This window comes from Coffea eugenioides, chromosome 2 (genome assembly GCF_003713205.1).
Source record: "Coffea eugenioides isolate CCC68of chromosome 2, Ceug_1.0, whole genome shotgun sequence".
Classification (NCBI taxonomy): Eukaryota; Viridiplantae; Streptophyta; class Magnoliopsida; order Gentianales; family Rubiaceae; genus Coffea; species Coffea eugenioides.
In genome coordinates, this window is record NC_040036.1 from 53,486,503 (window position 1) to 53,514,406 (window position 27,904).

The 27,904-nt window shown below is 36.2% G+C and overlaps 1 protein-coding gene across 5 annotated transcripts; it reads left to right on the plus strand.

Annotated features, from left to right (window-relative positions):
* The first annotated feature begins 4,120 nt into the window (after window positions 1-4,120).
* On the plus strand, window positions 4,121-27,675 carry LOC113760482. Of its 5 annotated transcripts, XM_027303074.1 has the most exons (13): window positions 4,121-4,266; window positions 4,422-4,520; window positions 6,695-6,838; window positions 9,069-9,929; window positions 10,106-10,187; window positions 10,275-10,348; window positions 11,203-12,109; window positions 12,194-12,492; window positions 22,475-22,581; window positions 23,185-23,335; window positions 26,231-26,383; window positions 26,529-26,706; window positions 27,593-27,675. In XM_027303074.1, the coding sequence occupies exons 1-12, from the start codon at window positions 4,219-4,221 to the stop codon at window positions 26,661-26,663; spliced, it is 3,060 nt and encodes a 1,019-aa protein (XP_027158875.1). In that variant the 5' UTR covers window positions 4,121-4,218; the 3' UTR covers window positions 26,664-26,706; window positions 27,593-27,675. The 5 variants fall into 5 exon arrangements, with proteins under 5 accessions (XP_027158875.1, XP_027158874.1, XP_027158872.1 ...); XM_027303073.1 differs by lacking the exon at window positions 27,593-27,675 and having other exon boundaries at window positions 26,529-26,897; XM_027303071.1 differs by lacking the exon at window positions 27,593-27,675 and having other exon boundaries at window positions 26,231-26,610.
* Window positions 27,676-27,904: the final 229 nt, after the last annotated feature.

Genomic DNA, 27,904 nt, shown 5'->3' on the forward strand with positions numbered 1-27,904 from the left:
TCTCAGGAGCCAAATTCCCATTAGCATCATCGAAGCTTGATCGAAATAATAGTTGACACTCCGTCAACACTAAAGGAGTAACCAATACCGTAGACTCCACTTTCTTCGATTCCTTCCACCTCACATACCCCACCGGGCCCGAAATCCAATCAGATCAGAAATGGTAATACTCGAGTATACCCGGAATCAAGGGTCTCAATACCCAAAGATCCCAAAACAGACTACCGTGGTTCGTTATCTAATCGATCAGGCCCTTATCGGCCCGACTCGAGTAACTGGCCACAGGTGTTGAGCTCAGAGGTCACAGAAAGGTCGTTGGACACAAGCTTCCAAACGATGTCAGAACAGATACAGATCCAGATACAGTTTACAGATACAGATACAGATACAGATAGCAGATTCAGATACGCGTTCAAAATTGGCATATGAACAGACCAGAGAACGAGTGTGATAAAGTACACCCTCGCCTCCCTTTCATCAAAACAGTATTTGGCTCCAACAGTCATAAATCAAGTATTCAGATATTCAGATATTTCACATAACGGGTAGCAGGTAGTGGAACACTCACCGGGGTCAGTACAGATACCTCCCCAAAAGAGAGCTTTAATCACCAAGAAACCCTAAGATAATTCAAAGAAAACAATTGAAGGTTCAACTTTCAAAATCGAGTATACAGAATGCACATGTGAGGCTCGACTACCAGTCGTATGCCTCACCAAATAATGATTAAAGCAAGGGTGCAAAACATGAATTTTTGGAAACGAAAAGGTAAAATGAAGACCTAGGCTCAAACAACCCAAAAGTCCTTCGCTCAAATCACAAGTAAATCCAACTAGCCTTCAAGTAAAATTTCGGCAGCATATCCCTTGTGTTTACCTAATTTCCAGCCATCATGGCTTCATTATTTCCTCAAATCAGTCCCAACATCTCATACAAAAATAATCTCATTCCCAAAAGCCGTTCACTAGGCTTAATGGCATTCAAGTACAAAATTTAGTTAGGAAATGACCGGATATGAAAGTCAAGCCCTAAACTATTCAAATAAACACAATAAGACTCGATTACAAGTCATAAACCAATTCTACATACTACCAAAACAAGGTTCCCTAAGCATACACAAACAATAGAGGAAACCAGAAAAATCCGGAAATGATTTAGCTTTAGCCCTGAAAAAATAGTTTTTGTCCTCATTTTGCGGTAATGGTGCCAAAGGCACTACGATTATTGGATGAAGGTGCAAGACCCATCGTTTCGAAGCTAAGAGATAGGGCTACAACATTACAGAAGGTCACTCAACCCAGTTTCGAGTGTAACCAGGTCAAAAAATGCAAGATACCATACCAGAATCACAAAAACAGATTCACAGAACGTATTCTAGCGGAAACATCATAACTCAGGATCTCCAAGTCCAAATCCAGAAATTCCAAAACCAGCTGAAAGCTAAGAAACAGAGCTAAATTTCATCAGAAGGCCTCAAAAACCAATTCGGAAGCAATTCCAGCCAAAACAACCAATTACAGGCGCAATTCTTACATTCGGGTAAAACCAGAACAGCAATAGTAATTTCGAATTTTCTCACTCTACGCTACTCCGATTGACCTGAAATTTTGTAGGCACCTCTAAAATGTCATTTCCTACAACTTTCATGTTTTAAGCCAAGGCCAATTCGGCCTCTAACTAGGAGCTAAAAATTCGGGCAGAATGCTCCCACTAGAACCCTAATTTTCTGAAATTTCTTCCAAACCAGAAATTGGTTGCAATTAATCACTTTTTCCACCTCCTAGAGTCATTATATACCATTTCCAATCATCATAGATAGCCACACAATCATGCTTATATTAAAACAGAAAAATCCCCAAAAATAATAAAACTTCATCACTTCAACCACAAATCAAGAAATAATCCATAATATTGCATCTCATACTACCACTAAGCATGATTTAAGCATCAATTAAGGGAGGAGGGTGGTTCTTCACAACTCATCTTAAAAACAAGAGAGAGAGAGCAATTGGTCACCTTAACTTTCCAAATAACTTCACACAACAACTCGCAAACACTAATTGAAGAGGTTTTATGGAGAAATTGCAAGATTGAATGGTTAGTTTGTGAGATTGGGCAAGATTTGAGCAAGAAACTTGGAAGCTTTTCTTTCCTTTCTTGTAGGAAGAGGTTCGGCCAAGAAGCTTTGAAATTTGGAGAGTTTTTGGTCAATTTTTGGTTTTATTTAGTAAAATGGTAAAAAGATGAATAGTAAGTCAAAAGTAGGAATAAATCTCCAAGTGACACATGTCACTTTCATTAATTGTTTGCCTAACTTTTTGTCTCTCTCACACCTATCCACTTGGCAACCTCTAAATATCTCAGAACACCCGGTAATTTAATTCCAGTATCCAAAACTTAACCTAGTTGGCCGAACTTTTCGCACTAGTGGGTCCCACGTCCGGTATACGCTCTTAATTTCTCAAAACCTATTTGATACTAGAAAAATCATCTAAAAACTATATTTACTCATAAAATTATCTAGAAAATTTTCCGGATACAGAAAGTGCAGAAAACAAACCATTGAAGATAAGAAAACCTAGAAAGATAATAAAACCTAGAAAATGGAAAAGTTACGGGTTCTCACACGCTCACCCCGTTAGATTTGTTTTTCTTAATAGGAGCTGAGATGGAAGGAATTATGAAGAAGCCTACTTGATAGCTCTTTTGATTAGCATTTTTGGTTGTATTGACTAGACGACTTTTGAAAGTTGTACATTTTGGAAAAATTGATGTATTTTGAAAACTTGTGATGTACGACTGAACACTTGTATAAGGAAGCGACTTGGTTTTCAGTTCGTTTTTTTTTTATTTGGTTATTTATCTTAAATTTGGATTGGAATGGTATCGAGTCCTGGCGAGAGTTGGGCAGATATCCCACCGATACCTTTGGGTTCGCCCTTGGGAGAAGTGGGGGCGTCACAACTAGTAGTAGGGTTTATGGGCCGGATTTAAAGGTCCAAATTGTTGCTTCTAGATTGTCCAAATTTCATTAGGATTTCTTATGTAAGGCACCTTAAAAACCGTTAGTTCTTTCTTCATCAATACACATGAAATATTTTCCAGAAAATTAACTTGAGAGAAAGCTCTCTTGGTTCTACGAGCAACCTTGAACACTTCAGAATTTTCTTGAGTGTTCATTTGACTTATCAATTAAGACATCACTCTTGATTGTGGCGTCTACTAGCTTTCTTAGGGTTCGTTAGTTTGTTTGCTTGTGGGTCAAGATCGTATCAACGTTCGCAATTACGGGGATTAGAAGGGTCCGTATAGGAATTTTGCTGGCAAAAACTTGTGTCAATCACCAAAGGTTCGGACTTGTTGTTCGCGAATTTCGTTTCTTCAATGGGGTTCGTATCAATAATTATGCAGAAGCGTGGGCCTTAAGAATAACAATACATAGAGCATAACAGAAAGAATGGAACAACGATTTATTTCAGTCAGATTGCAAGTAGATGGTGGCAAAAATTAACTCTGGACACACGAAGAATAGTTACCTCAATGTTTTATATAGGACATAACTAGACTAAAGAATGGCCATAGCGATTACGTATTTCCTTTTGTTAGAAAACAAGGAAACCATGTCTTCAATGGCAAAATTTGCCTCAAAACTTAAGTATGATGTTTGCTAGAAACAATAATGTTTCCCCCCTTGGCTGCAAATGAAAGCTAAGGATGATGCTTGAGTACCTGCCCAATAAATGTATATCTTTTGTAAATCTTTTAATATAGAATATAAACAAAGCTCATGTTTCTGGAAAAAATAAAAAATAATAGAATTCCATGTACAAATACAAGGCCTAATTAATTCAATTTAATATATCAAATGGACCCTATTTATTTATTTTTTTAGTATAAGTGGAAGAATTTGAATTTAAAGTCTTTTTATTTATCCTCCCGACCCGATTGATTATGTAAAATAGCTAAGTTTGATGTTTATATCCACATGAAAATTTTTCATTGGACCAGCTGTTAGCCATGCCAAGTAATTGCTCCAAATTAAAATTTCTCGTCTCGGCAGTTTCCTGTTGGACCTTAAACCCATCTTTACTGAAAAAAAAAAAACCATTTGCCCGGGGAACGTAGGTTGTAGAAATGCCGTTTTGGCGCCAACTATTGGCGCAGTTTGGTAACCAGAAAGAAAGAGACACAGATTCTTTTTGACTCAAAAGGTTTTCGATGGGGAGTCCAGCCTTAGAAGCGTTTCGCCCTGCTCAATTCTCGGAGGTATCAACTAGAAACCCTCCATTTCAATGGCTGATATTCGATTTTAAGTTCTCGAATTTTGATGACGTCGATTGATTCTATTCACATCACTTTCCGGTTTCTATACTATTGGCTGGTATAACCTGTTAAGCATGTTGTATAATCTTGCTGTGTAGGATGCGGCTTGGCTCCCTATTTGGCTTCAGCAACAGAATGTGGAACCATTTAATGAGGGCATCAATGGAGGAGAGACCCCTTTCGACCAACGTGTTAAGGTTTGCCATTTTTTTAAAAATAATTTTGTCTTCTCAGATTATGTAAAGTTATTTTTTGACTGATTATTCTGGGACCAATCAAATTGATGCTTATGTTTGCCTATTTACTTTTTTTTTAATATGGTGTTCGAAAGCGGGTAGTTAATGCCACTATACAGTTCAAGAAATGGAATCATCAAATATATGAACAGGCAGAGAATTATTGCCCTTGTGAAAGAATTATTGTCCTGGTCAAAATTCTTAAAGTTGACAGTGGAGAGATTTTCCAACTCCAGAGCCTGGATGCATAATATTATCATTTTTTGGTTGATCATTTCATTATAGAAACTAGGGCATACTTAATGATGTTATGCGTTCATCTGGCTCCTTAATCAGAAAATTTTTAATATGTAATGGGATAATTCAGCATCAAGGAGCATATAGTATTAGGCTGTTAAGACTGCAAAAGTGGAATAGCTTGCCGGGGAATCAGATAGATTATGAACTATTTGGTGCTTTGGAATTTGTTTAGTTGGACCAAGAAGTCTGTCAGAAGCCCAAGAGGTGACGAATAATCTCTATATTTGGACAAGTAAAATCAATTTTGCCTACTTGATTATACTCTAATCTTCGAAAGTTGAAGCCAAAAAAAATTAAAAAAAAAAGTCTGACAAAATAAAATTTGGTTTAACCAGCAGGAGTTTGAGATATGGATGTTTCTCTGTTTATTGCTCACCTAGACATTACAAGAGTGATACATATCTCTGCTGCTTGTGTTGACAGTTTTGCTGCATAGATAACGAAAGATTGAATTAAGGCATACTTAAAACATTGTAAGCCTAATTTACAAATTTAATTGCACATAATTCTCCTTATCTTGCTACAGTGAAGACTATAAGGCTCAAACAAATCAAAATACAGAGTAAAGAATTCAAGCTATAGGTGAAAGATGTGAAAATGCAACACTAATGATGCCAGATGTTCTTCTTTATTCCTTAGTCAGCTGTCCAATTGTTCTTGGTTGTTCATAACCATATATTTTTATCCTGAACCCTGCATAATAAACAACCCAAATTTGTATATATGACTATAGAAGTATTGTTGGCATAGTATTATTCTACTGCAGTTCTTTTCTTTTGTGAATTACCGGATGTATATTGAACAGGACTATATTAACTTAAACATTGCTGGTTTTGGAGAAATAAAACTTTTGTTAATGTGAACAAAGGTACATAAAGTTGATTACTGATCTTGAATATGCCGTTTCCTTGTTTCCATAAATATTCTTGGTTATTTTTCTTCTTTTTTTAAGCTTTATTTTGTTGTAATGTTTTGAGAAGGAATTAATTTTTTCCAAATGTAGGTGCTGACTGTACACATTTGCTTTCTAATATTTCATTTACCATTTTTTTCTTGAATCTATATTGTTTCCCAACATTTTCTCAACCTTTGTTCATTCTGTTTTGGTGGACTGATTAGTGAGTCATTTGGTTTTCCTTGTTTAATATCAATTCTAACATCACACATACTTAACATGTAATATCCCAAAATAATCAATTGAACCATTTCCTAGTTCTGTATTTATTACCTATTCTTCTCAAATTTGATTTATATAAACCACCTCATGAATTGTTTTTTCCGTCTATTTCTTAATGTCATCCTTTATTTTATTTTTTCTCTAAACTTCTTAGTGTCATCCTTACACCTAATATATGATTTCCCAAAACATTCAATCGAAAAGTTTCCCAGCTGAATATTTTGTCTCCTTTCGTGTTTAATTTAATTTCTATTTATAAGCCATCTCATGAAGTTTTCTTTCCTTTCTTTTTCTATTTTTAAAAGTCAGGCAAAAAATTTTACCGAATCATATTCTTCATTCCACAAAAGTTCACTTGATCGGTCTTTCCTCAAATAAAACTCAGTTTCTGGTGTTACATAAACAGCCTCAATAATTCTAGAAGAGGCATTCATCTTTGGAAATATGATTTAGCATTTCATAGTGAGCTTAACTTCGTAAAGAAAATTTAAATCACCTAAATCAAACTCCCACATTCAACCATTAATTGCTAAAACCACAACACATGAAAAAGGAGAAAATATGACTAGACTTCATTCAGAGATTGCGGCCATATTTGTTGCTTACAGTCAGGGTTGAAAGATGATATTAATCATTAACTATGATTCCAATGTTACAGGAATTGCAATTGTTGCAGCAAGAGATCAACAAGGAGGAAAATGCCAATTTGTCAACAAGTGGTGAAGGTGGTTATAAGAGTTGTCATTTGTTGTTATCTGAGGATGAAATTTCACCTCATTGCTTTGCAGCGTCTAATGATAATGTAAGTTCTTTATGCGTTCATGAGAGAATGAAGTGTTCCTGTCAAAAAAGAAATCTTTTCAGTAAATATCTCATACTTGATAATACTGTATGTTCTTTGTGAACAGATTTTGTTCTTGGATGTGGTTTTAAGTGAAACCAGAGACTATAGTCTTATGCTTTACATTTGAAGTATTTAATCTTTGGCATCAGTATCTTTGTTGTTTATCTATTTGTCAAAGAATTTGGGGATTTCTCTTTGTCTGATACTTTTCTTGGGACATTTGGATATCTAAACATGTTAAGCTGTGAGACAAATATGGGCTTGGTCAGCTATTAAAATTGATACTTTTATGCATTTTTTTCTTTTAAAAATTTACTCTTATTGGTATAGGATTTTCTAGATAATTGATTATGAGCTTATAATGCTTTGGAAAGTACTAGATAATGGTGTCAAGTTCTGGTCTTATCGATCACTAGAATTGTGTTACTTAACATTAAGACATTCTGGTGCTACAACGAATATGATGATAGTCTTTGACTTTATGTATATGCATTCGAGTAAAACAACACCTTTCTATGGATACAAAGAAAGTGCATTTAAACTTTATTTGCGGAAAAATCTAACTGGCTTTTGCATGTCTAGTTTTATAGTTTTATCCTCAGTTTTTCGTTTCTTATTTTTTTTTCTTTTTCAAGGTTTATTTGAGTGGATTTTAGCTTTGATAAACTGCTTTATGAGTTGTTCTGCACTTATTTAGTCTGATTTTGACCATTTCAAGATTTATTTATGGTCAATTTAAGATTCTGCTTAACCTTGTTTGAGGCCAATGCAGAAGCTTTAGGATGAGGTTAAATAGGTATGATTGGGCTTTATGTGAACTGCCTCTGCATGTTTTAGAATTTTGAGAAGGGAAAAAAAACTGCTATATAAAAGATAATAAATTTGCTTTCATGGCATTACTATGCATTATTATCTGATTGCGGTGACAATCGTCATTTCCTGAGTCACATACCAAGCATTGTAATCAGTGATATGGATTCAACGAAAATGAGATTGGACGAATGGTTATGTCAATACTTAGTTTAAATATGAGAGTTGGCCTCATGGTTATGCGAATAGTGGGTTTGAATGATTGTCGTCTCACAGACCAGATAAAATGTTTGCTAGAGTTTCCCACGTTACACCTCTCTTTTTCACCACAAGGAGATGCTTTTATTTCAGTGATGCAATTCTTTTCCCAAAACAATTTTATTAAGGCTGCTAATATTCTTCTATTTTTAGCTGTTAAATTCACTCTTCACTCAAATTCCTGATGGTCTAGAGCTAATTCTACCCTTTGCATGCTATTTGTACAAGCTTCTGGAAATTGGTGTGTTTGATAATCCATCATTTTGAATGCTCTGGTATGATTTTCTCTTTTATACCTGTATCAATAACCATTGCAATGCTGTTATGTAGATATCAAATTATCATCATAATGATGGGGGGGCCTACCTTCTCATTGAGACTGTCCAGTTTTTGGTGAAACTATAGTTGTATTATTATTATTTTCCTAGCTTCAGGTTAAATTGATGAGTTATACATATCTCTATCTGTACTTGAATTTCCTCTTGAATTAAAGCAACTAAGAAGGGATCTTTATCATTCTAATATTAATGCTGCGACGTCTCATTGAAGAGACTGGGAAGGAGAAAATTACTGATTTACTAAAATTTTTTTCTCCCATTCACGTCTGCAAATCTTCAAACTAAGTTGTGCTTGTCAACAGAAATAAGTTTAAGAAGCCTGATGAAAAGAGAATACGTTTCATATGAAATGACATCCATTTAGGCTGTAAAATGGGTGTAGTTCAAGCTATCTGTAACTGGGCCAGTGAAAAGGAGAAAAACAATAGCTACAAGGACAAAAAGAAGGTGTTGGAGGCAGAGTTGTGACGGTTGTGGGGATGGTTGCTAAGAGTGAGAAACAGCAGACATGTCAAAGCTTAATAGTTGTTGATGTGTTTTCTTTTTGCCTTAGGGCTGAAAGGTTTTACCAGAATTCTTCTTACAACTTATTTAGTTTTTTTTTTATCTTTGAATGTCCATCAAAAAGAAAACAGAAAGGTTCAATGGAGAATTTGGAAAAGAGCATGAACTTAGCAGTAGTTTCTTTGTTTTACCAGCTATTGTTGCCACCTTTCTTTCTGTACCTCTTTGGTGATTTTTTAGCTGTTATCCAGTAAGTTGAAGTCTCTTGTCATTTGTAGGTGATTAATTTCCATCTTCACCTATCAGCTGATTCTAACTCTGAGTGCCTGGCAAATCCCCTAAAAGATTCATCTCAAGTACAAGGGCTTGTTTCAAATAGGGCAGTCTTGAAGCAACCTGTTGGAATGTCAGTAGTTTCGGAAGGGAAAATCAACCACTCCGATGTGGGATGCAATCCTCTCTTTGTCAATCATTCTCCAAATTCTAGATGTCTTAATGAAAACCATATTCCGAGGCACGAAGGAAATGTTGGATTTTGTCAAGTTGATGATATCAGTGAAGCAGTGGAACTGTCTATTGCAGCATCTGAAGCTCTGGTAATTCACGAAATTATGACTGGAATAGTTACAAAACCTTTTCTGGCTACAATGGTATTGGAAGCTGCAATTCAGCTGAAGCAAGCACGGCTCGATATTTGGAATGAGACCTCTCAATGTTCATCTATGCACATAGGTGAAATGGATTTCCATTCAGTCATGCATGATTTGACTGTGGAAGATGCGTATGAGAATGTTGGTTTGTCAATAGTTGATCCCTCAATACATGAAAACGACGTATCTCAGGTTAAAGATACTTTCGACTCGGAAAATCATAGACATGAAGGAAATTCGGAACATGAAGAGGCTATTGGTTTTGTGAAAACTCTTGATGATGTTGAGGTACAAATAGCAGACAAGGGCTTACATGATGAAATGAAAGTGGAAGAGATTTCAGCTTCAGAAATTTTCTGTGGTAATAGATGCAAGGAACTTCTGAAGAACTCTTCTGTATGCTTGGATTCAGCCAGTAAAGATTGTTCCACTAGTTCTCCAGTGGATTGCTCAGAGCAGGAAAATTTTCAAGTTTCAGCTTCAGTGGAGGTAGATCACTTGTAAGGTTCAAATTTAGTTTAACATGTAAAGCATATGTTCGCTTTAGCTGATCAATGAAATTGTTAATAAAATTACAAGAATAACATAAGATTAACGATTTTATTGGAATTATTACATTCATAACTTCTATTAAAAAATAATTAAATTTTGCTTCCTCGATGCAGCTAGCTGACTATGGTGTGGGTAAGGATGATTGCCGTCATGCACATGCACAGTCTTCTTTCACTAGGACTTCTGAAGCTTCTGGTGAACTTTGTGCTTCCTTCTGGCTCTTCATCATTCCATCAAGACAAAGTACTTCTGCTTATCTTTTTCTTTCATTTCTCTTTGCAGAAAAATATAGTACTGCAGTGAATTTTCTTCCGAGAAGATTTCAAAGTCGTTGGTTAGGTGGTTGGGCATGGAAGGTGATTATTAGAGTAAATTACATTTTACAGATCCATCCTTCTTCCATTTACATTGTTATACCTTCTTTAGTAATTGCTATTTACAAATTGTTTACACTGTAAGAAATGTGAAAGCTTAAATTTCCATGGGGAGAATACTTCCTCATACATTTTTCTCTGGTTTTTAAACTTGTGCTTTTGAGAAGCAATACGAAATATCAAAATGCGAATGGAAAGTATTGATGCAATAATAAACTTGCTCCATTTGTAACTCCAGAGGCCACAGCATGTTTTACAAGGATAGAGCCTTTGTATGCGATCGTAGGGCTGCAGAAAATTTGTTAGCCTTTGTGCAGGAAATTGCAAAATTTTATAATTGTTAGTCTATAACACGAGTGGATACCTCAGCATGTGATTCAGAGTCTACCATTTGCTAAAATTTGGTTCTTTCCAGCGATATATTTTTGCATTCTGATTGTATTGTGCTGATTTTTCTTCTTTCCAGCTATAAAAAGTCGTTTTCACTAATTCTGGTATGAACATTTTATACTTCATCCCATCAATTTAGCAGCATTAACTTATGTGCTCTAGACGTGAATTTCTGGTACTTTTTAGCATCAAATACCCAGCAACAAACTCCAGAAGTTTATATAGAAATTAATTACTTGTCTCAGTGCTTTAGACTTGCTTTGTTTATTTCTCTTTTGCATGCTCTTTTCTAGAAATTAAGGACTTCACTGACTTATAGTTTGTATGCACTTGGCATTAACCTTTTAGCTAGTAAATTATAATCCACAAGAAGTTAGAGACTTATTTTTGTATAAACTTTTTCTCCAATTGGATTCTTTAGAATAATGAATTTTCACAATACCTAGGTGGACGAGAAGCCCTTTGCTCAAATGGAACATCGAGAGATTCAAGGCATTCCTAAACCTTTTGTGAATGAGATGAGCTATTTATCAGAATCTGCTGATGTTGCTCTAGATGAGAACTCAGTTCTTCAGAAACGATCTAAAAGAACCAACCCCAGTTCTCAAGCAAGCATTCCTTCTGAAATCTATTGCAACAAAGAAGACAGGGAAATAAACTCTCAGGATGTCATGAGATGTTCAAGCCTATCAGTTGGTGATCCTCTTTGCTCGGTTGTTGCCTGTAGTTTCTCATTGGAAAACATTTGCTCCACTGCACTTTTGAAACATGAACGTGACATTTCTGGAAATTGTTCCATAGCAAAGCCAGAATATACAACAGACAATTTGCAGAGGACATCTACTGCAGTTGAGTTGGTTCATGCTGAAGAGCATATTGTCCCAGTGACCTATTCTGAATTGCTGCCTGTGGTTCATCGCCAGTTCACCTCTCTGAAACCTTATAGCGTAATGGCTGGTAATCCTGGTGGTTCTTTGGCGAAAGAAAATTCTTGCCGTGGAACTTTTCCAACTGAAACCATGCCAAAATTGTCAATGATGGAGAATCCTTTCTCCAATTTGACTGGCATTAAAAGCTTCAACAAGCCTGTGGAGAATGGTCCTTTTACCATGTATTTATGGAATAATGAGAAGATGTCAACTCCTATACTTGACCACAGACAAGAAAAGTCTGCAATGCAGGGTGGCTCTGAGGTTTTTGCGCATAACAAAAAGCTGCCTAAGGTGCAGTCTACTTGTGAAAATCAAAATTCTTCCCAAATACCAGCAAGGAAGCGTGTACATTTTGTGGACGCTGGCACCAATAATTTCCCAAAGAAGAAACTTTCAAAGCACCGAGCATCACTAAAGGATTGTAAGAAAGATTTCGTTCAGTCTTTTAGCCTTAGTTTAAACGTTTAAGAGATTATCATGAGAATTATTGCTGTATTTTTTGTAGCTCATACAAGTAGAGCTAGTAAAAAATTGAGAACTACTAATCGACATTGCGACTCTGGAGGTCAGGAGCAGAGAAGGTGTCAAAGAAATTGTTTCAGCAATAAATGGCTAAGGCTTCTATTCCGGAATATGGAGTTCTTGCTAACAGGATTTTCTATTCAAAAGGAAAAGCAATTTGAGGGTCTAATTAAAGAATATGGTGGCATAATTCTTTCTGACATCCCTTCTCCAAAATCCAGAGGCAACAGAATCTCAAGATTCAGTTCTCACAAGCTTCCTATTGTCCTAAGCTCAAAGAAGGTTAGTGATGGAGATGTACATCTATCTTACAATTAAGGTTTGACATTTCCACTCTTCATTTACTATTAGAACTTTTTCTATTGCATCTTTGACCATTGGGAAGTTCCAACTATGAATTTGGGTTGGGGGGCATGAGTGCGTAAGGTATCATGTAATTCAGGACAAAACGAAAAGGGACTGAACTGTCTCATCTGATTGGGGCAGAGTTTCTTTCAGACTGATGGAACTAATGTAACATTCTAAATACCTGAGGAAGTTGAGCATAGTTTGGAATTTGACTTCAGGTTGGATTATTTAAGGTATATGCTACTCGTACTATTATGCCAGTTACTATTTAGTCTTGCTCATGGAGTATCTAGGAGCGTATGCTGTATAATTTGACAGAACTTTTGTCAGTTCAGTCAGTTTCAGTGGGACTTCATACTTTTTTAGGAATTTACTGATTTGATGCAGTGGTTTTTTCTTGAATCTAAACTAAATTTTGAATGCAAGATGCTAAGGGAACAAATCTATTTCAATAGTATGGATGAAATAAAAAAAAAGGGATTTTGAGACATTGGGATCAAAGGAAACTAGCAAACTCTTCCTAGGAAACAAAGGAATCGTTCCTTAGAGGTTTGTATCTCACCAAATGTTATTTTTGACAAAAGCTTTTCTTTACAGTGAGCTGCATCCCTTTTTTAGAGCAGTTGGACCTTGTATACAACCATTAGTTGATTCTACTTCACTATGAAGTAATCTACTATGTAACATTAGCTTGGTTATTTAGTTCAAAGAGCTTTACTGCTAAGTGTTTTTCTGGAAGTGCTAGTGTTACAATGCATAAACTCAAAAACAAGGCCTCAATTAGCCAATATTAACAAGTAAAATTTGGGCCGGGGATGCTAAAAGATCACTCTTGGACTGTCCAACAGAATTGGGGCTTGCAGAGTTCCCAAGTTGGGCCTATTTCAATCTCATGTCATGTTGGAGCTGGTTTTCTCCTAATGTAGACCTTAAGAGAAAGCACCTCTCAGATTTCTTGGTGAACAATTATCAAATTGTCCTAGACCCGGATTTAAAGCAGAGAAATCAACTGATCAGAGCTTCTCTTGCTCAGTTGTTAATTTGTTAACTTGGAGTTCAGCTCACGTTTTTTGTTTCTGCATGGCATCATAAAATCCTCTTTCCTCTTGCTAAATCAATAGTAATCTATTTTGAAATGCTTACATCAAATAATGTATCTATTAGCTCAGCATTAGGAGAACATAAGTCTAGGTCAAGGTTATGCCCAAGGAGATCCTGTTCTCTTTCTTACTCTCTCCTTAGCAACCTTGTCAACACTTTATTTTGAGTTCTCTTTGACCTGGGCAAAGTGAATGTATGAATGAGAAAAGTTATTGGTTGAAAAGAGAAATTTTTAGCAAAGTTAGAAGGTGACTGTGATAAAATTTGTTAAACCGATTTAGGAAAGGGTAGCTTTGATGGTGATTAAACTTGGAACTTTTGGATAGTAGGTACCAAAGGCAAATTACACAGAACTTATAGCTCTTCTTATTGTTTGTAAAACAAGATTTGGTGGGCATTTAGTGTCTTTTGTTGTGTGATCTAAATCAGTAATGGGAAGCTCCAGTAGAGGTAAAGCTTACTATGTTTGGTCTGTTAAGAGTAAGTAATGTTCAGAATTATCAACTGCACCTTTCTACCAATTTTTGTTACAATAGTGTTCTTGTTGCTCGCCTCTATCTCTAAAGGGGTTTCTATCCCCAGTCAGTGAGTTTTGTGCATCTTTTGTTAATAGTGTGGTTGAAGAAGGATTGTTGTAGCTTTCGGAAGTATTTTTGCTCAACAGGGGATGTCCATTTACCTCCATCTTATTGGCTGACCAAGTGTGCTCGACAGTGTCTGGAGCTAGTTGGATTAGCATCTAAATTACTTAATATACACATGGTAAAAGGCTTTGACATTTTTTGAAGGTGTTCAGGGAGTATAACTGTCTGTTACTTACATAATGGAGATGACACTTTACAGTCTGCCTGTTTTCATGTTCTGTATTAGGGGAAGCCTAGAATTAGTTAAAAGTGACCATAGAAGTAGTTCTACCTTGGCAATCGTTGAAGTTTAGCTATAAACGTCAAGACTGGCACCATCATATTGATTTCAAAAATTTAGATCAACACAGGTACTTCGAAACAGAATACGATAAGAATCGTATGCGGCAGGTGAATTATGCATCTCTGTTGTTGTAGGCAAAGACATTTAGATGCCTGATATTGCAAAATAGTTACTGAGCAGCATTAGTTACTGAGCAGCATTTTTGTAGGATACAGTTCTAAACATGATCATGCAGGGGCTTACAAAATGAACCCATTACCACCGACTTGTGCTCTTCCCTCACTGCCCTCCCCTGACTATACCTCTCCAGTCCTTTGAGTTTAGCCCTTTAATCCCACCCTGTTCCAACCAAACTTCTTCACTGACAAAACAAGCCACCACCAACTGCTTGAGCCTGCCAGTCAGCCCATCCCTCACTTCTGAAAAGTGCACTAGCATTCATACCCAATTCTTCCTCTCATCCTTCAGAATATTCTTCACCATCATCCCTGTATGAGAAACCAGGTTTCTGAAACCAAGTTGCACCTGCACTCAGGTGTCAACAACTTCTTAGAGTCAAAACAGAGCCCTCTAAACTGGAGTAAGATTCTCCTTGGCAATCAAACCCCTTGGGTCCATTCTGGGGATTAACAAACACAAACACCCCAGAATTTATGAGGCCATGTCTTCATAGTTTTGGGAAATTTTGGTTACCAAAAAAACTGGAATAGTTTCCAAAAAGGAGCGGGAGATAGAATTAAGTATGACATTAATTTAGGAATAGTAATATCATCAGTTAATATCATGGAGTGTGGGAGTGTGAGATTGGTGGAACTTGAGGGGCAAATATCATGTTTAAAACTGGGAATTTTTAAGTGTTTTTTTATTTTTTCAAGCTAATTAGGAGAATTGATGGTGCATTAGGAAGTTTAGGTGACAAAAGTGGCTTTGGGGCTTTGTATCTAAATCCATGTTGGGAGAGACCACAGTTTTTCAGCATTACGTTTGCATTGCCTTCCGAGTCCTGTGTAAGTCAGATTAGGGATGCTATGACAATGAGGTGGTAGGGATGTAGAGGTCATCATGTTGTGGTGGTGTCCTGGTGTAGTAACAGCTGGCAAGAGTGAAAACTAAAAAGGGAGAGAAAACACTCTTCTTCATTATTCTTTTAGACTACACAATGTACAAATATATACACAAGTGTAACCTAATTTAGATCCTAAAATCATGCTAATCTAAATGAATCTATAATCTAATCATATCTTCTAATATCTAATACTATAATCAAAGCAAATCAAATCTAATCAAATCTAATCTTTCCTAATATCTACAGTATCAAATCATATATTTATGATTTTTACAATATCAGATCACATATCTTCAACACTCCCCCTCAAGATGGAGTATAGATGTTAACCATGCCCATCTTGCCCCAAATATAATCAACTCTCGGACCACTTAGAGGCTTAGTGAAAAAATCAGCTAATTGCTCTCCAGTTCTCACATGACTGGTTGAGATCAGGTTTTGCTGAATTTTATCACGAACAAAGTGGCAATCAACTTAGATATGCTTTGTTCTCTCATGAAAAACTAGATTTGATGCTATATGAAGGGCAGCTTGATTGTCACACCATAACTTCATTGGAAGTGAATTATTGATTCCCATCTCACACAATAATTGACGTATCCATATAAGCTTATAATTGGACTGTGCCATAGACCGGTATTCAGTATCAAGGGCAGTAGTTGGGATCTGGTCTACTAAATGCAAAAGTCAAGAACAGCTGCTTATGGAAGTCAAGGACAGCCTGCTAGCAAAAGTAAAAGTCAAGAACAGCTGCTTATGGAAGTCATGGGCAGCAACTGATTATGAGATCTGATCTGCTAGCAAAAGACAAGAACAGCTGCTTATGGGATCTAATCTACTAATTGCACTAATCAAGGAGAGCTGATTATGGTCTACTATATTAGATGTATATTAGCATATATGTAATTAATACATTAGGGAGGTAGATATTCTGACGGAGGAGAGAAGGTACAGAGTTTTTCTATTTAAATGGAAAAGATGCACAAAAGAGGCATTCGGTCTTTGATCTAGAAAACTTCTCATTTGTTCAGAGCCAGTATGACTCCTCTTTGTTTCTTCGCAAGACTGATAAGGGACTGGTTTTACTTCTGGTTTATGTTGATGATATTGTTATCACAGGAAATGACTCTGCATTAATCTCTCAACTTCAAGAGCATCTTCAACGTTCTTTTCATATGAAAGATTTAGGTCCTCTACAATATTTTTTGGGCCTAGAAGTGCACTCTACCTCAGCTGGTATTTTCTTACATCAACATAAATACATCCAGGAATTAATTGCTTTGGCAGGTCTTCAAGATGGTCGGTCTGTTGATACTCCCTTGGAAGTAAATGTTAAATATCGCCGTGATGAGGGTGATTTTCTCTCAGATCCCTCTCTCTATCGGCAATTGGTGGGAAGTCTTAACTATTTAACTATTACTCGGCCTGATATTTCATTTGCTGTTCAACAAGTTAGTCAATTTATGCAGACGCCTAGGCATCTCCATCTAGCTGCTGTTCGTCGCATTATTCGCTATTTACTAGGCACTTCCTCTCGTGGTCTTTTCTTCTCCAAAAATTCTCCTATTCATTTGGTAGCCTATAGCGACGCTGACTGGGCAGGGTGTTCAGATACTAGACGATCAATTACTGGTTGGTGCATGTTTCTTGGAAATTCTCTTATTTCTTGGAAAAGCAAAAAGCAAGATAGGGTGTCTAAATCCTCTACTGAGTCAGAGTATCGTGCTATGTCCTCTGGATGTTCTGAGATCATTTGGCTTCGAGGCCTCTTAGGTGAGCTTGGGTTTCCCCAACTTGCACCTACTCCCCTTCATGCCGATAATACTAGCGCTATTCACATTGCTGCTAATCCTGTATTCCATGAGCGTACAAAACATATTGAAGTTGATTGTCACTCTATCCGTGAAGCATATGATGATCATGTTATTTCTCTTCCTCATATTACCACTGATCTCCAAACTGCTGATATATTTACTAAAGCTCTCTCCCGTCATAGACACAATTTTCTGGTTGACAAATTGATGCTTTTTGATCCACCAGCATCAATTTGAGGGGGGATATCAAGGGCAGTAGTTGGGATCTGGTCTACTAAATGCAAAAGTCAAGAACAGCTGCTTATGGAAGTCAAGGACAGCCTGCTAGCAAAAGTAAAAGTCAAGAACAGCTGCTTATGGAAGTCATGGGCAGCAACTGATTATGAGATCTGATCTGCTAGAGACAAGAACAGCTGCTTATGGGATCTAGTCTACTAATTGCACTAATCAAGGAGAGCTGATTATGGTCTACTATATTAGATGTATATTAGCATATATGTAATTAATACATTAGGGAGGTAGATATTCTGACGGAGGAGAGAAGGTACAGAGTTTTTCTATTTAAATGGAAAAGATGCACAAAAGAGGCATTCGGTCTTTGATCTAGAAAACTTGTCATTCAGACTCTGTACTTGAGCGAAATACTATATTTTGTTTCTTACTTTTCCATGATGCCAAATTACCTTCAACGAACACACAATATCCAGTTGTAGATCTTTGATCAATTTTAGAACCTGCTCAATCTGCATCTGAGAAGCATTCATGACCCATATAGTATACCACGTCCTGAAGCTCCTTTAAGGTAACATAAGATTTGCTCTAAAACTGCCCAATGGGTGGTTCTTGGTGAGGACATAGATTGTCTCACAATACTAACTGGATATGCAATGTCCAGACGAGTCACAGTAAGATAATTCAACTGCTCCACTAATCTCCGGTACATTTCAGGATCTGAGAATAACTCCCCATCATCTGCTGTAAGTTGCATGTTGGGGATCATTGGTGCACTACATGGCTTGGCACCTAGCTTTCCTATTGCTTTCAAAAGATCAAGGACATATTTTCTTTGGCATAAGAAGATACCTCGTTTACACCTTGTAACCTCAAATGCCTAAAAAGTATTTCAACATACCCAAATCCTTTATTTGGAAGTGCGATTGAAGAAAATTTTTAAGAGCTGCAATAGTTGCAGTGTTACTACCAGTAGTAAACAACAAACATAAACAACAAGTAGGATAAGACCTACTTTAGATTGTTGATAAAAGACGGAATGATCAGAATTACACTTCTTCATGCCAAACTCTTGAACCACCTCACTTAATCTCCCAAACCAAGCATGAGGACTCTGTTTTAAGCCATATAATGACTTGCAGAGTCTACAAACCTTACCAAACTCCCGCTGAGCAACAAACCCAGGTGGTTGCTCCATATAAACCTCCTCTTGCAAATCTCCATGAAGGAATGCATTCTTAACATCTAACTGGTACAAAGACCAATTATCAGTAGCAGCAAGGGAAATAAATAATCGAACAGGGGTGAGTTTTGCTACAGGAAAAAACGTGTGAGTAATCCACTCAATATGTCTAAACATACCCTTTTGCAACAAGACGAGCTTTGAGGTGAGCAACAGAACCATCAGGATTGGCTTTAACAGCAAACACTCATTTACAACTAATAGATTTCTTACCTGTTGGTAGATGAACCAATCCCAGGTACCATTATTGTCTAGAGCCATCATTTCTTCCTCCATAGCAGCCTGCCAACCAGGATGTTCCAAAGCCTCAAATAAGTGTTGAGGAAGAGATATTGAATCTAAAGCAGCAGTAAAACAATGCAAGGAGGGAGACAAATGGTCATATGAAGCAAATGATGAAACTGAGTAAGTGCACTGTCTTTTTCCTTTTCTTAAAGCAATAGGCAAATTAAGACTGGAATTTGGAGACTGAGGAAGCAGTGGATCAAGACTCGGATCTGTAGACGGAGAAGGTGGTGGAGGATGTGAGTCTGTGTTTAGGATGACGAGAATACACTTGAGTGATTGGTGGTCTTGTAGGACCAGTTGTTGTAACAGTGTAGACTAGAATATCATCTTCCTCCCCCTTGCTACTGTAGACATTAGACTCAAGAAAAAATGGATGTGTCTCAAAAATATAACATTAGCAGAGACTAAATAACGATCTAAAATTGGAGAATAACATTTATACCCTTTTTGAAGACGTGAATAACCCGGAAACACAAACTTGAGAGACTTGGGATCTAATTTAGACACCTGGAGACGGGTATCATGAACAAAACAAGTACACCCAAATATACGTGGCTCGATGGGGAATAAAGATTGGGTTGAAAACAAAATTGAATAAGGAATTTCACCAGCAAGCACAAAAGATGGCATGCGATTAATGAAGAAACAGGGTATTGAAACAGCATCTGCCCAAAATTGTTTAGGAACTTTCTTGTGAAATAGGAGGGCTCTAGCAACTTCTAATAAGTGCCTATCTTGTCCTTTTAGCAATACCATTTTGTGGTGGTGTGTCAGGACGTGAAGATTGGTGAAAGATTCCATTTTCTAGCATATATGAATTAAAGGGTTTAGAAAAGTATTGTTTTGCATTATCACTTCGCAAAAGGCGGACAGACACATTGAATTGTGTTTTTATTTCAGCACAAAAGGAACAAAAGATACTAAATAAATCTGAACGATTTCTCATTAAATATAATCAAGTAACACGAGAGTAGTCATCAACAAAGGTGACAAAATACTTTAAACCAAATTTAGATACTATTAAATACAAGGCATGTTGTAGGTTTACTTGAGTGATCAATAGGAGGATTGGTACTAGAAGATGGGTTAACAGATTTTTGTGAGGCCTGTAACTCAGTAAAGCGGGCAAACTCATCAGCAGAGATGAGTATGGATTTGTCAGAAGGCACATAATTGTTCTTCTGATTTGCGAAACTTTGCAAATGGAGGATGCTGTTGAGGTCTACCATGAAGGTCCCAACACATACGTATGGTATGGCCTGGTTTCTTACAATGATAACAGACTCGTTGATTTGAGTTGTATTGTTCATGACCAGCAGTCCCACCAGTCGCATTTTTGCCACTGTTTCTACTATTATTTCCTCGACCAGCTCCACTTCGACTCACAAGAGCACTAGTAACATTAGAAGTAGACAAAGATCTCTCGGTTCTCAACACTCGTGTGAAAGTTTCAGGGAGGGAAACAATCTCTGGGCTAGAGTGAATTTGTGTTCGAGCAGCATCAAACTCAATTGGTAATCCTGCAAGAAAACTCATTACAGCCATTTGTTCTCGTTGAGACTGTTGAGTTTTTACATTAGTACTAAAAGGAATGAGAGATTTCAATTCCTCATATACTCGTTTAAAATTCATAAAATATTTTGTAAGGGATCTCTGCTTTTTTTCTGGATGGTAAAATTCCTTGCAAACATCATATGTATGATTTAAATTACCCTTACCAGAATACAAGAAAGCCACATAATCCATAAGATCTTTAACAAACTCACAATGATTGATCAGACTAACTATCTCATTATCAATAGAGTTTTGGATCTGCAAAAATAGTTTGGCATCTTCTTTTAGCCATGCCTTCTTTTCTTCTCCATGAACAGGTGGATCATTAGTGAGATGATCATCTTTTTCGATGCTGCGCAGATGTTTCCAAATAGTTTTACTCCAATCCAAAAAAAATTTTTCACTCAGTTTGTGTTTAGTAATATTTGGTGTTGGAGTAACATCAGAAATTATTGTTTTCATCTCTCTATTACTACTTATCATATCTGCCATTATAATTCACACAAGAAGGAACTAAAAGTGACTCAATAGTCACGTCTGAGGACAAACTGATAACAAAGCCTAAAGCTCTGATACCATGAAAACTAAAAAGGGAGAGAAAATACTCTTCTTCAGTATTCTTTTAGACTACACAATATACAAATATATACACAAGTATAACCTAATTTAATCCTAAAATCATGCTAATCTAAATTAATCTATAATCTAATCAAATCTTCTAATATCTGATACTATAATCAAAGCAAATCAAATCTAATCAAATCTAATCTTTCCTAATATCTACAATATCATATCAAATCATATATCCTGAGTCCTGTGTAAGTCAGATTAGGGATGCTATGACAATGAGGTGGTAGGGATGCAGAGGTTGTCATGTTGTGGTGGTGTCCTGGTGTAGTAACAGCTGGCAAGAGGATGAAGAGGGAGAGAATAATAGAGGGAAGTGGAACAAATGCTGGAGTAGAAAAGAGTGAGGAGGTGATGGTTTAAAAGTAAACTTTGGGTAAATTAAAAGTAAACTTTGGGTAATCAGTATTTTGCTAGTTTGCCATTAGTTTGCTAATGGGTAATATAGTTGACGGGGAGGGCAAGGGTCACGATTAGTGGTTGACAGGGTAATGTGAGAGCTAGATGCAGTTGAGGGAGGAAATGTGTATTTTACTTAGATAATCCACTGACAGACAATCTTTGAAGGTACTGAGGCAGACAAGTTTTTTGCCAAATTTGTCCGCTACAAGTTTTTTAAAAACTTTAGCTACAGTAACCTCAAAAAATTTTTCAAAGTTTTTAAACTATATACTTCAAAATATTAAAAAAAAAAAGCACACTTCAAAATTTTTTAAAAAAACTTCTACAGTAAGCTACAGTAAGTTTTAGACAAACACCCAAAAAACTCACTTGCCAAATAGGGTAGATTTTGTTAGAACTTTAATAAATTTTATCTAAAGGCTATGATAGAATTTTCATTAGTTAGAAGAAATTTATTTCTACTTTTTCGTAATGTGAACATGAACTGGAAAAAGATTGTATTGCTATGCATTTAGATCAAAATCCAGTTCTTACTAAATCTAATTTTGATCTTAGGCACATCATGCATTTGCATATCTTATAACTACCGTGAATTATTAATGTATTAAATGTACAGTTTTCTAGCTACGTTGGTTTCTGATTGATTTTCTGATGTAATGCCAGATGGAAACAATCAAATTTTTATATGGTTGTGCTGTCAATGCCCTTGTGCTTAAAGCTGATTGGCTCACTGATTCAATTGTAGCAGGTTTAATCTTGCCTCCTCAGCAGTATGTCCCCAAAATTCCAGAATCTGGCAATTACTTCCATTTTTTAGATCGTCTTGCACTTTTTCTAATGTAAAGCAAGATACGTAGCTTTTTATGTACCATCCTTATTTTCCTTATTACTGAATTAAATAAAATGTTAGAAAATTGGCATGTCTAGCTTCTTTTGTCTCATGATTTCAACAACTAAAATGATATCAAGATAAATGAAGAGTTGTAGTCATTGTGTCATTGGGTGACTTTTTCTGTTGTATATGTCCCCAAGTATTGTCCAAGTCTTGATAGAGGGTGTAATGGGATTAGTTGAGTAATTTATGATAGCCATTCGTTTAAGCAGTCCCAAAAGTAGCCCCACTGTCTTACAAGTCTGTACATTGCCGTTGCCTGCATGGCTTTGCACTATATGAGCAGTAAGATGAATGTAGTGTTCACCCTCATATAGCATATTCTCTGCCTGACTGTTTTTGACTTATTCATTAGTCCTGAACTTTTTATTCCCATGGTTTTGTTTCCTTGTTTTGTTTTTTCTTTCCTTTTTGAATCTCTTATTTGGTACACATTAGCATTGCTTTTTAATCCTAAGCTTTTTCACCATTTTTTCCCCAGATATAGCATTTTACACGAAAGTTTTGCTGGATGTTTCACCAGAAGTAGGTTACCTTTCAGTTGCAACTTTCGGCAGCCTATCTTTGATAATTTTGGCATCATGCTGCATGGGAAGAACAATTTCTGCATTCAGATGGGAAAAATAATCAAGGTAAGAATCTGTGCAAGATATGGTCAAGGATATCGTACAACCACATTTTCTATGTTGCACTCTTTCTGTTCTATGTTCCATTACCTTTTGTCTCTAATCAACTCCCCTTCAGTCCAATTGTTTCACAGAACGACTACCTAATACTATTAGTACTGTGAGGAAAAATAAGTCATATTTTTGAACAATTCTTACACAGTCCTCAAAACTATTTATGCAGCATTTTCTTCCCACTCTAGACCTTCTCTGTGCCTTTGTTCTTTTTAGCATTTTGTTTATTACTTATGTTGACTTATTAACAGAAATTAAAAACTAGTATTAATTTCTACTGCTATAATCCCACTTAGTTCAATTTTTTAACAGAATGAGTCATAACTTCCAATATTATCCTCAAAAGTTGTCTGACTTTCTAGCTTATGAGCAACTCAATCAATGTCTTGATCTCATGAAGCTTGTTTTGTTGCTTTTGTACTAATGATGCAGCACAAAGCTGTTACTAGCCCAACAACTTAGTAGGATGCATTCTATGGCTAAGAAAATGGTTGTTAATTGAAGTTAAATGGCAGAATGGGCAGGAATTAGTGCTTAAACAGAATCAGGACTGAAATGAAGAAAACTTCTGTGAACTTGAAAAAAGGGTAAGACTGCAGAAAAAAATTGTGAAACAGAATTTTGTGGAGCTAATCTTTAAACAGAATTGTGAAACTTCTGAATTTTAATTCAATTTTCTACTGCTTCAACTTATTGGAGTGCTTTTTTGAAAAATCTGACTTTCATGAACTAGAAAAGAAATTCAGGTAGCTGATAAAAGAATTCCTTTTCTGCATATCTGCAAGTTTGTCTGATTAGGAAAAAATAGTACAGAGGTGGCTATAAAAAAGTTTTATAAGACTTGATTGTCATTTCTGTACCATATTGTCAGTAGTTTTTGTACCTCAAGAATTCATTCTTCTCAGCACAACTTGAAGTCTTTATGAGGTGATATTAACTTTTTACCCTCCAAGCAAATGAGGTTTTTTATTAGCTGAAACATGGTATAAGTGTCGTTTACATGAGATTGTGCTTCTTGGAGAAGGAAAATGGATAGCAGTCCTTCCGTATATAAGCTTTCAAGCTAAATTTGGCTATAGAATGACTTAATGTATTACACAACTTCTCCAGACAAGCCCAAACCTGCCACACATAAAACAGCAGTGAAGTAATTCAGTATCTTTCACTTTAATGTCTTTCAGGCTAGGGAAACTGCACAGGCTGTTAACTGTCTTTGAATCTCATTGTACCTCACCTTTAGAAGTCTACCCACGGCTCCTTTTACATATTTTCTTATATCATAGTGAGTCGATTCTAGAGCAACAGCATTACATAAAATACATCTCCTTGGATGAAAGCTGACCAAATGTGCATAACAAATGTCAACAAGTGAAGTCCTAGTATATTAAATAACAACAAATTTGCTGGGTACGTTTCTCATACTGCTTAGTTTATGCTTGAAATAATGCTTAAATGAATCAAACAGACACTGTGTTACCAGAATGAGATTGACACAGATTTACATAATGAAATCAGATTCAGTAAAATGCACATAATTTGGAAAGGAGGATATCAAAGTATCAGGATGTTGGGCTTTCCTGTGGAAGCATTCGGAAAATACAACAGCCGTTTTATTTTCTTCTCAGTGAACGTTTTTGTAATCTTGAAATTGATATCTCATGTTCTTCTTTGAGGACAATTCTCAAAATTTTACTAGATTCAGCTACTGAGCATAGCTGAGGATAGGTAAAACGAATACACAAAGCTGAAAGATTATATTCACATACATCTAGCCCTAAAGCATAATCATAATCTACATGCAATTCTTGGTCTTTGTGAAATCAAATAAAATCATAAACCAACTGGGAAAGGAAATAGTAGGTTCCAATATAACTAAAAGTAGTTTGCTATAATGCCTTAACAGTAATCCAGTTAGCTGTAACCAATGGTTTTTCCTGCAATAATTGTTTCTGATCAATTTAACTTTTTAAGTCTTTAATTCTACTCCCTAGTATTAGATTCCTCCCATACTCAGGAATTTGCTTCTGGTCATTCTGATTTCTGTTTGGGAACTCTGGTGAATTCTTCTACTCCATGATTTCTAATGAAGGTTGCTGCATTTAACCATATGACCAAATTCTGAAGAATCCCCAGATCTTTCCATGGTTCCCTGTACTTAATTTGCTGATCTTTCATCTGCAGTTTTTTCAATGATTCTTTTTTCTGCTGATCTTCTTTACCTGCTGTGTATTTGCTTACTAGATAGCCCTCTCTAGAAGCATGGACAAACTTTTGCATTAGACTCACCTATTCTCATCCATTTCATCTCCATGGAATTATTGAAATAGGAGTTGTATTTTTACAACAGAAATTCTTCAAGCCACAAGCTCATGTGGATAAAGATATAGAAGTGCTAAAGAAAGGCAAGCTAAGTTGGATGAGACTGAAGAACCCAGGGAACTCAAGTTAACATATGTTTTAAAAGTGAAGCGCTATTTGTGAAACAAGATAACTGAAAAAGACTAAAAAACTAGCACGAAGAATAAGACGTGAAACAAGAGAAAAAAAGGAATATCAATGTCAATTCTCTCCATAGACTGGGAATTTGCAGAGCCTTTGACTTGGGCTAGTGAAACAGTCCCCATCCAGAATATGCGAAGAGATAGGGGGAAATATAGTCTGGCTTTTGCCCACCCCACCTTTTGCAGAATAGCCACTAAAATAGTATTTGTTTTGGAATACCATGAACCAACATAATTGTAATCATTGGCATCATTGAGTTGCACTACTTTGCTTGGTTTTTGGTTGCTACTCAAAAGTTATCTTGTGGATCTTAAAAATGTTCAATCTTCTGCATTGGCCGTCTAGCATGGTGGCGGCAAGGTCTTCAAAACACTCAAGTCTTTGGTTGACAATATCAATACTGAAAGGATTTCACTAGGAGCTATTGTTGTTGAAAATGAGAGCAGGGCTTCACGTCATCTAAAGCAATGTGCTTTGGAGTATGAGATACCAATGATGGTCAGTGCTACTCGCTCTGTGTTCAGTACATGCCAAACTTTTTATACTTTATGCATAGTCAAAGATATGATTTCTTCCTTGTTATCCTGCATAGTAGTGATTTCTTCCCTAATATCGAAGTGTCTAAATAATCACTTTGATACAGTCTAGTCATTGGATCATTAAGAGTTTACACAATGGAAAGCTTCTTCCGTTCAATGAGAAAAAGAATTCCTCTTGTTTGACCACTTCAAGGCTTCCAAATTGCTTGGCTTCCATTGAATTAAGTGAAGAAATATGAAGCTGTGCTTCTTCTGTGGTAAAGGAGCACTTGGGAGTATCTGGTAAGCTTTTGTAGTTGAGTATTTTGTGAGATTCAAGTTATTTAGAGTGTATTCCATGTTAATTGGGGTAACGAGTCCAATGAGTCCAATGATACAAGCTAGCAGAACAGTATTTATGCAGCTGGTGTTTTGTTTATCATTATCATGCAATAAGCTGGTCCGAATTTGTCGATATATGAGACTTATATTTGGCAGGCTAATGGCTATTCGTTTTATAGTGAAAGCTGCCATCAGTACAACCAGGAAAAGTAGACACACACACATATATACACGCACATATATACATATAGACATACATGGTGCTCAAATTAGCAGCAATGGGGGATAACCTATGTAGTGAGAGAAATTATTGATATGTTTTGGATGTCTTAAAACAATATCATTAGGTGTATTGGTAAGGAGTCGAAGAGAGATAGAGAGAGTAACAAAGCCATTAGTAGTAGGGGTTTGAAAAATTCTATTTTGTCCCTGAAAAAAAAAGTTAAAACCGTATAGTAATCCTTCTTGATATGCAGCACATCAAAATATAAACTTGTCGTAGACATATTTTTCCAGAAAATCTCAAACTTCAATTAACTTTTCCTCCAGAATAAAAGACTTTGGATGTACAGCTGTCAATAAGTTGTGCCGTATATTTGCATACGTTTTTATGTTATTCTAAAAGGCCATTTTTTGCATCCTGCAAAGTCGGCTCATCTATATAAAAATATTCTTCCTTTCCAGAAAGGAAGATTAGTGTGTTCCATGACTAACTTTTTGAACATGTTTAGCTTTAAATGTTTTTACTTTTGAGCATATATTTGTTTTTTTGAGCATTAAGCATTAGGTGTTCGACCACTTTATTCTATTTTTGAGAACTAATTGAGATATGTCAAAAACTTCCAAGGGCCGTTAACATCTAAATTGAGAGCTGAATAGCTGCATTGAGTCTTTGCCCGACTGGTAGCGCTCCTGCCACCTGCAAACAAAAATGATTCTAGATTCATCATTTACTCTCTGAGACGAAACTTTTGGTGTAGATACTGTTAAATTTGGGCAAAGTTTTTTTCATTTTTTATTTTTTAATGTAAGTATGAGGTTTTGAAGTCGGAACTTTTCTCTTACGCTCCCCCCAAACCCACCAACACAAAGACAAGGTTGGATTACTAAAATTATGTGCCCAATCAAATGTTGACATGTGTCTAATAATATTTATGGG

Excerpts from the sequence above, each read along its gene's own strand:
- LOC113760482 (XM_027303071.1), top strand. The coding sequence starts at position 4,219 with ATGGGGAGTCCAGCCTTAGAAGCGTTTCGCCCTGCTCAATTCTCGGAG. Across the intron at positions 6,839-9,068 it reads TTGCAGCGTCTAATGATAAT|GTGATTAATTTCCATCTTCA; the intron begins GTAAGTTCTTTA and ends TGTCATTTGTAG. Across the intron at positions 10,188-10,274 it reads TAGGACTTCTGAAGCTTCTG|AAAAATATAGTACTGCAGTG; the intron begins GTGAACTTTGTG and ends TTCTCTTTGCAG.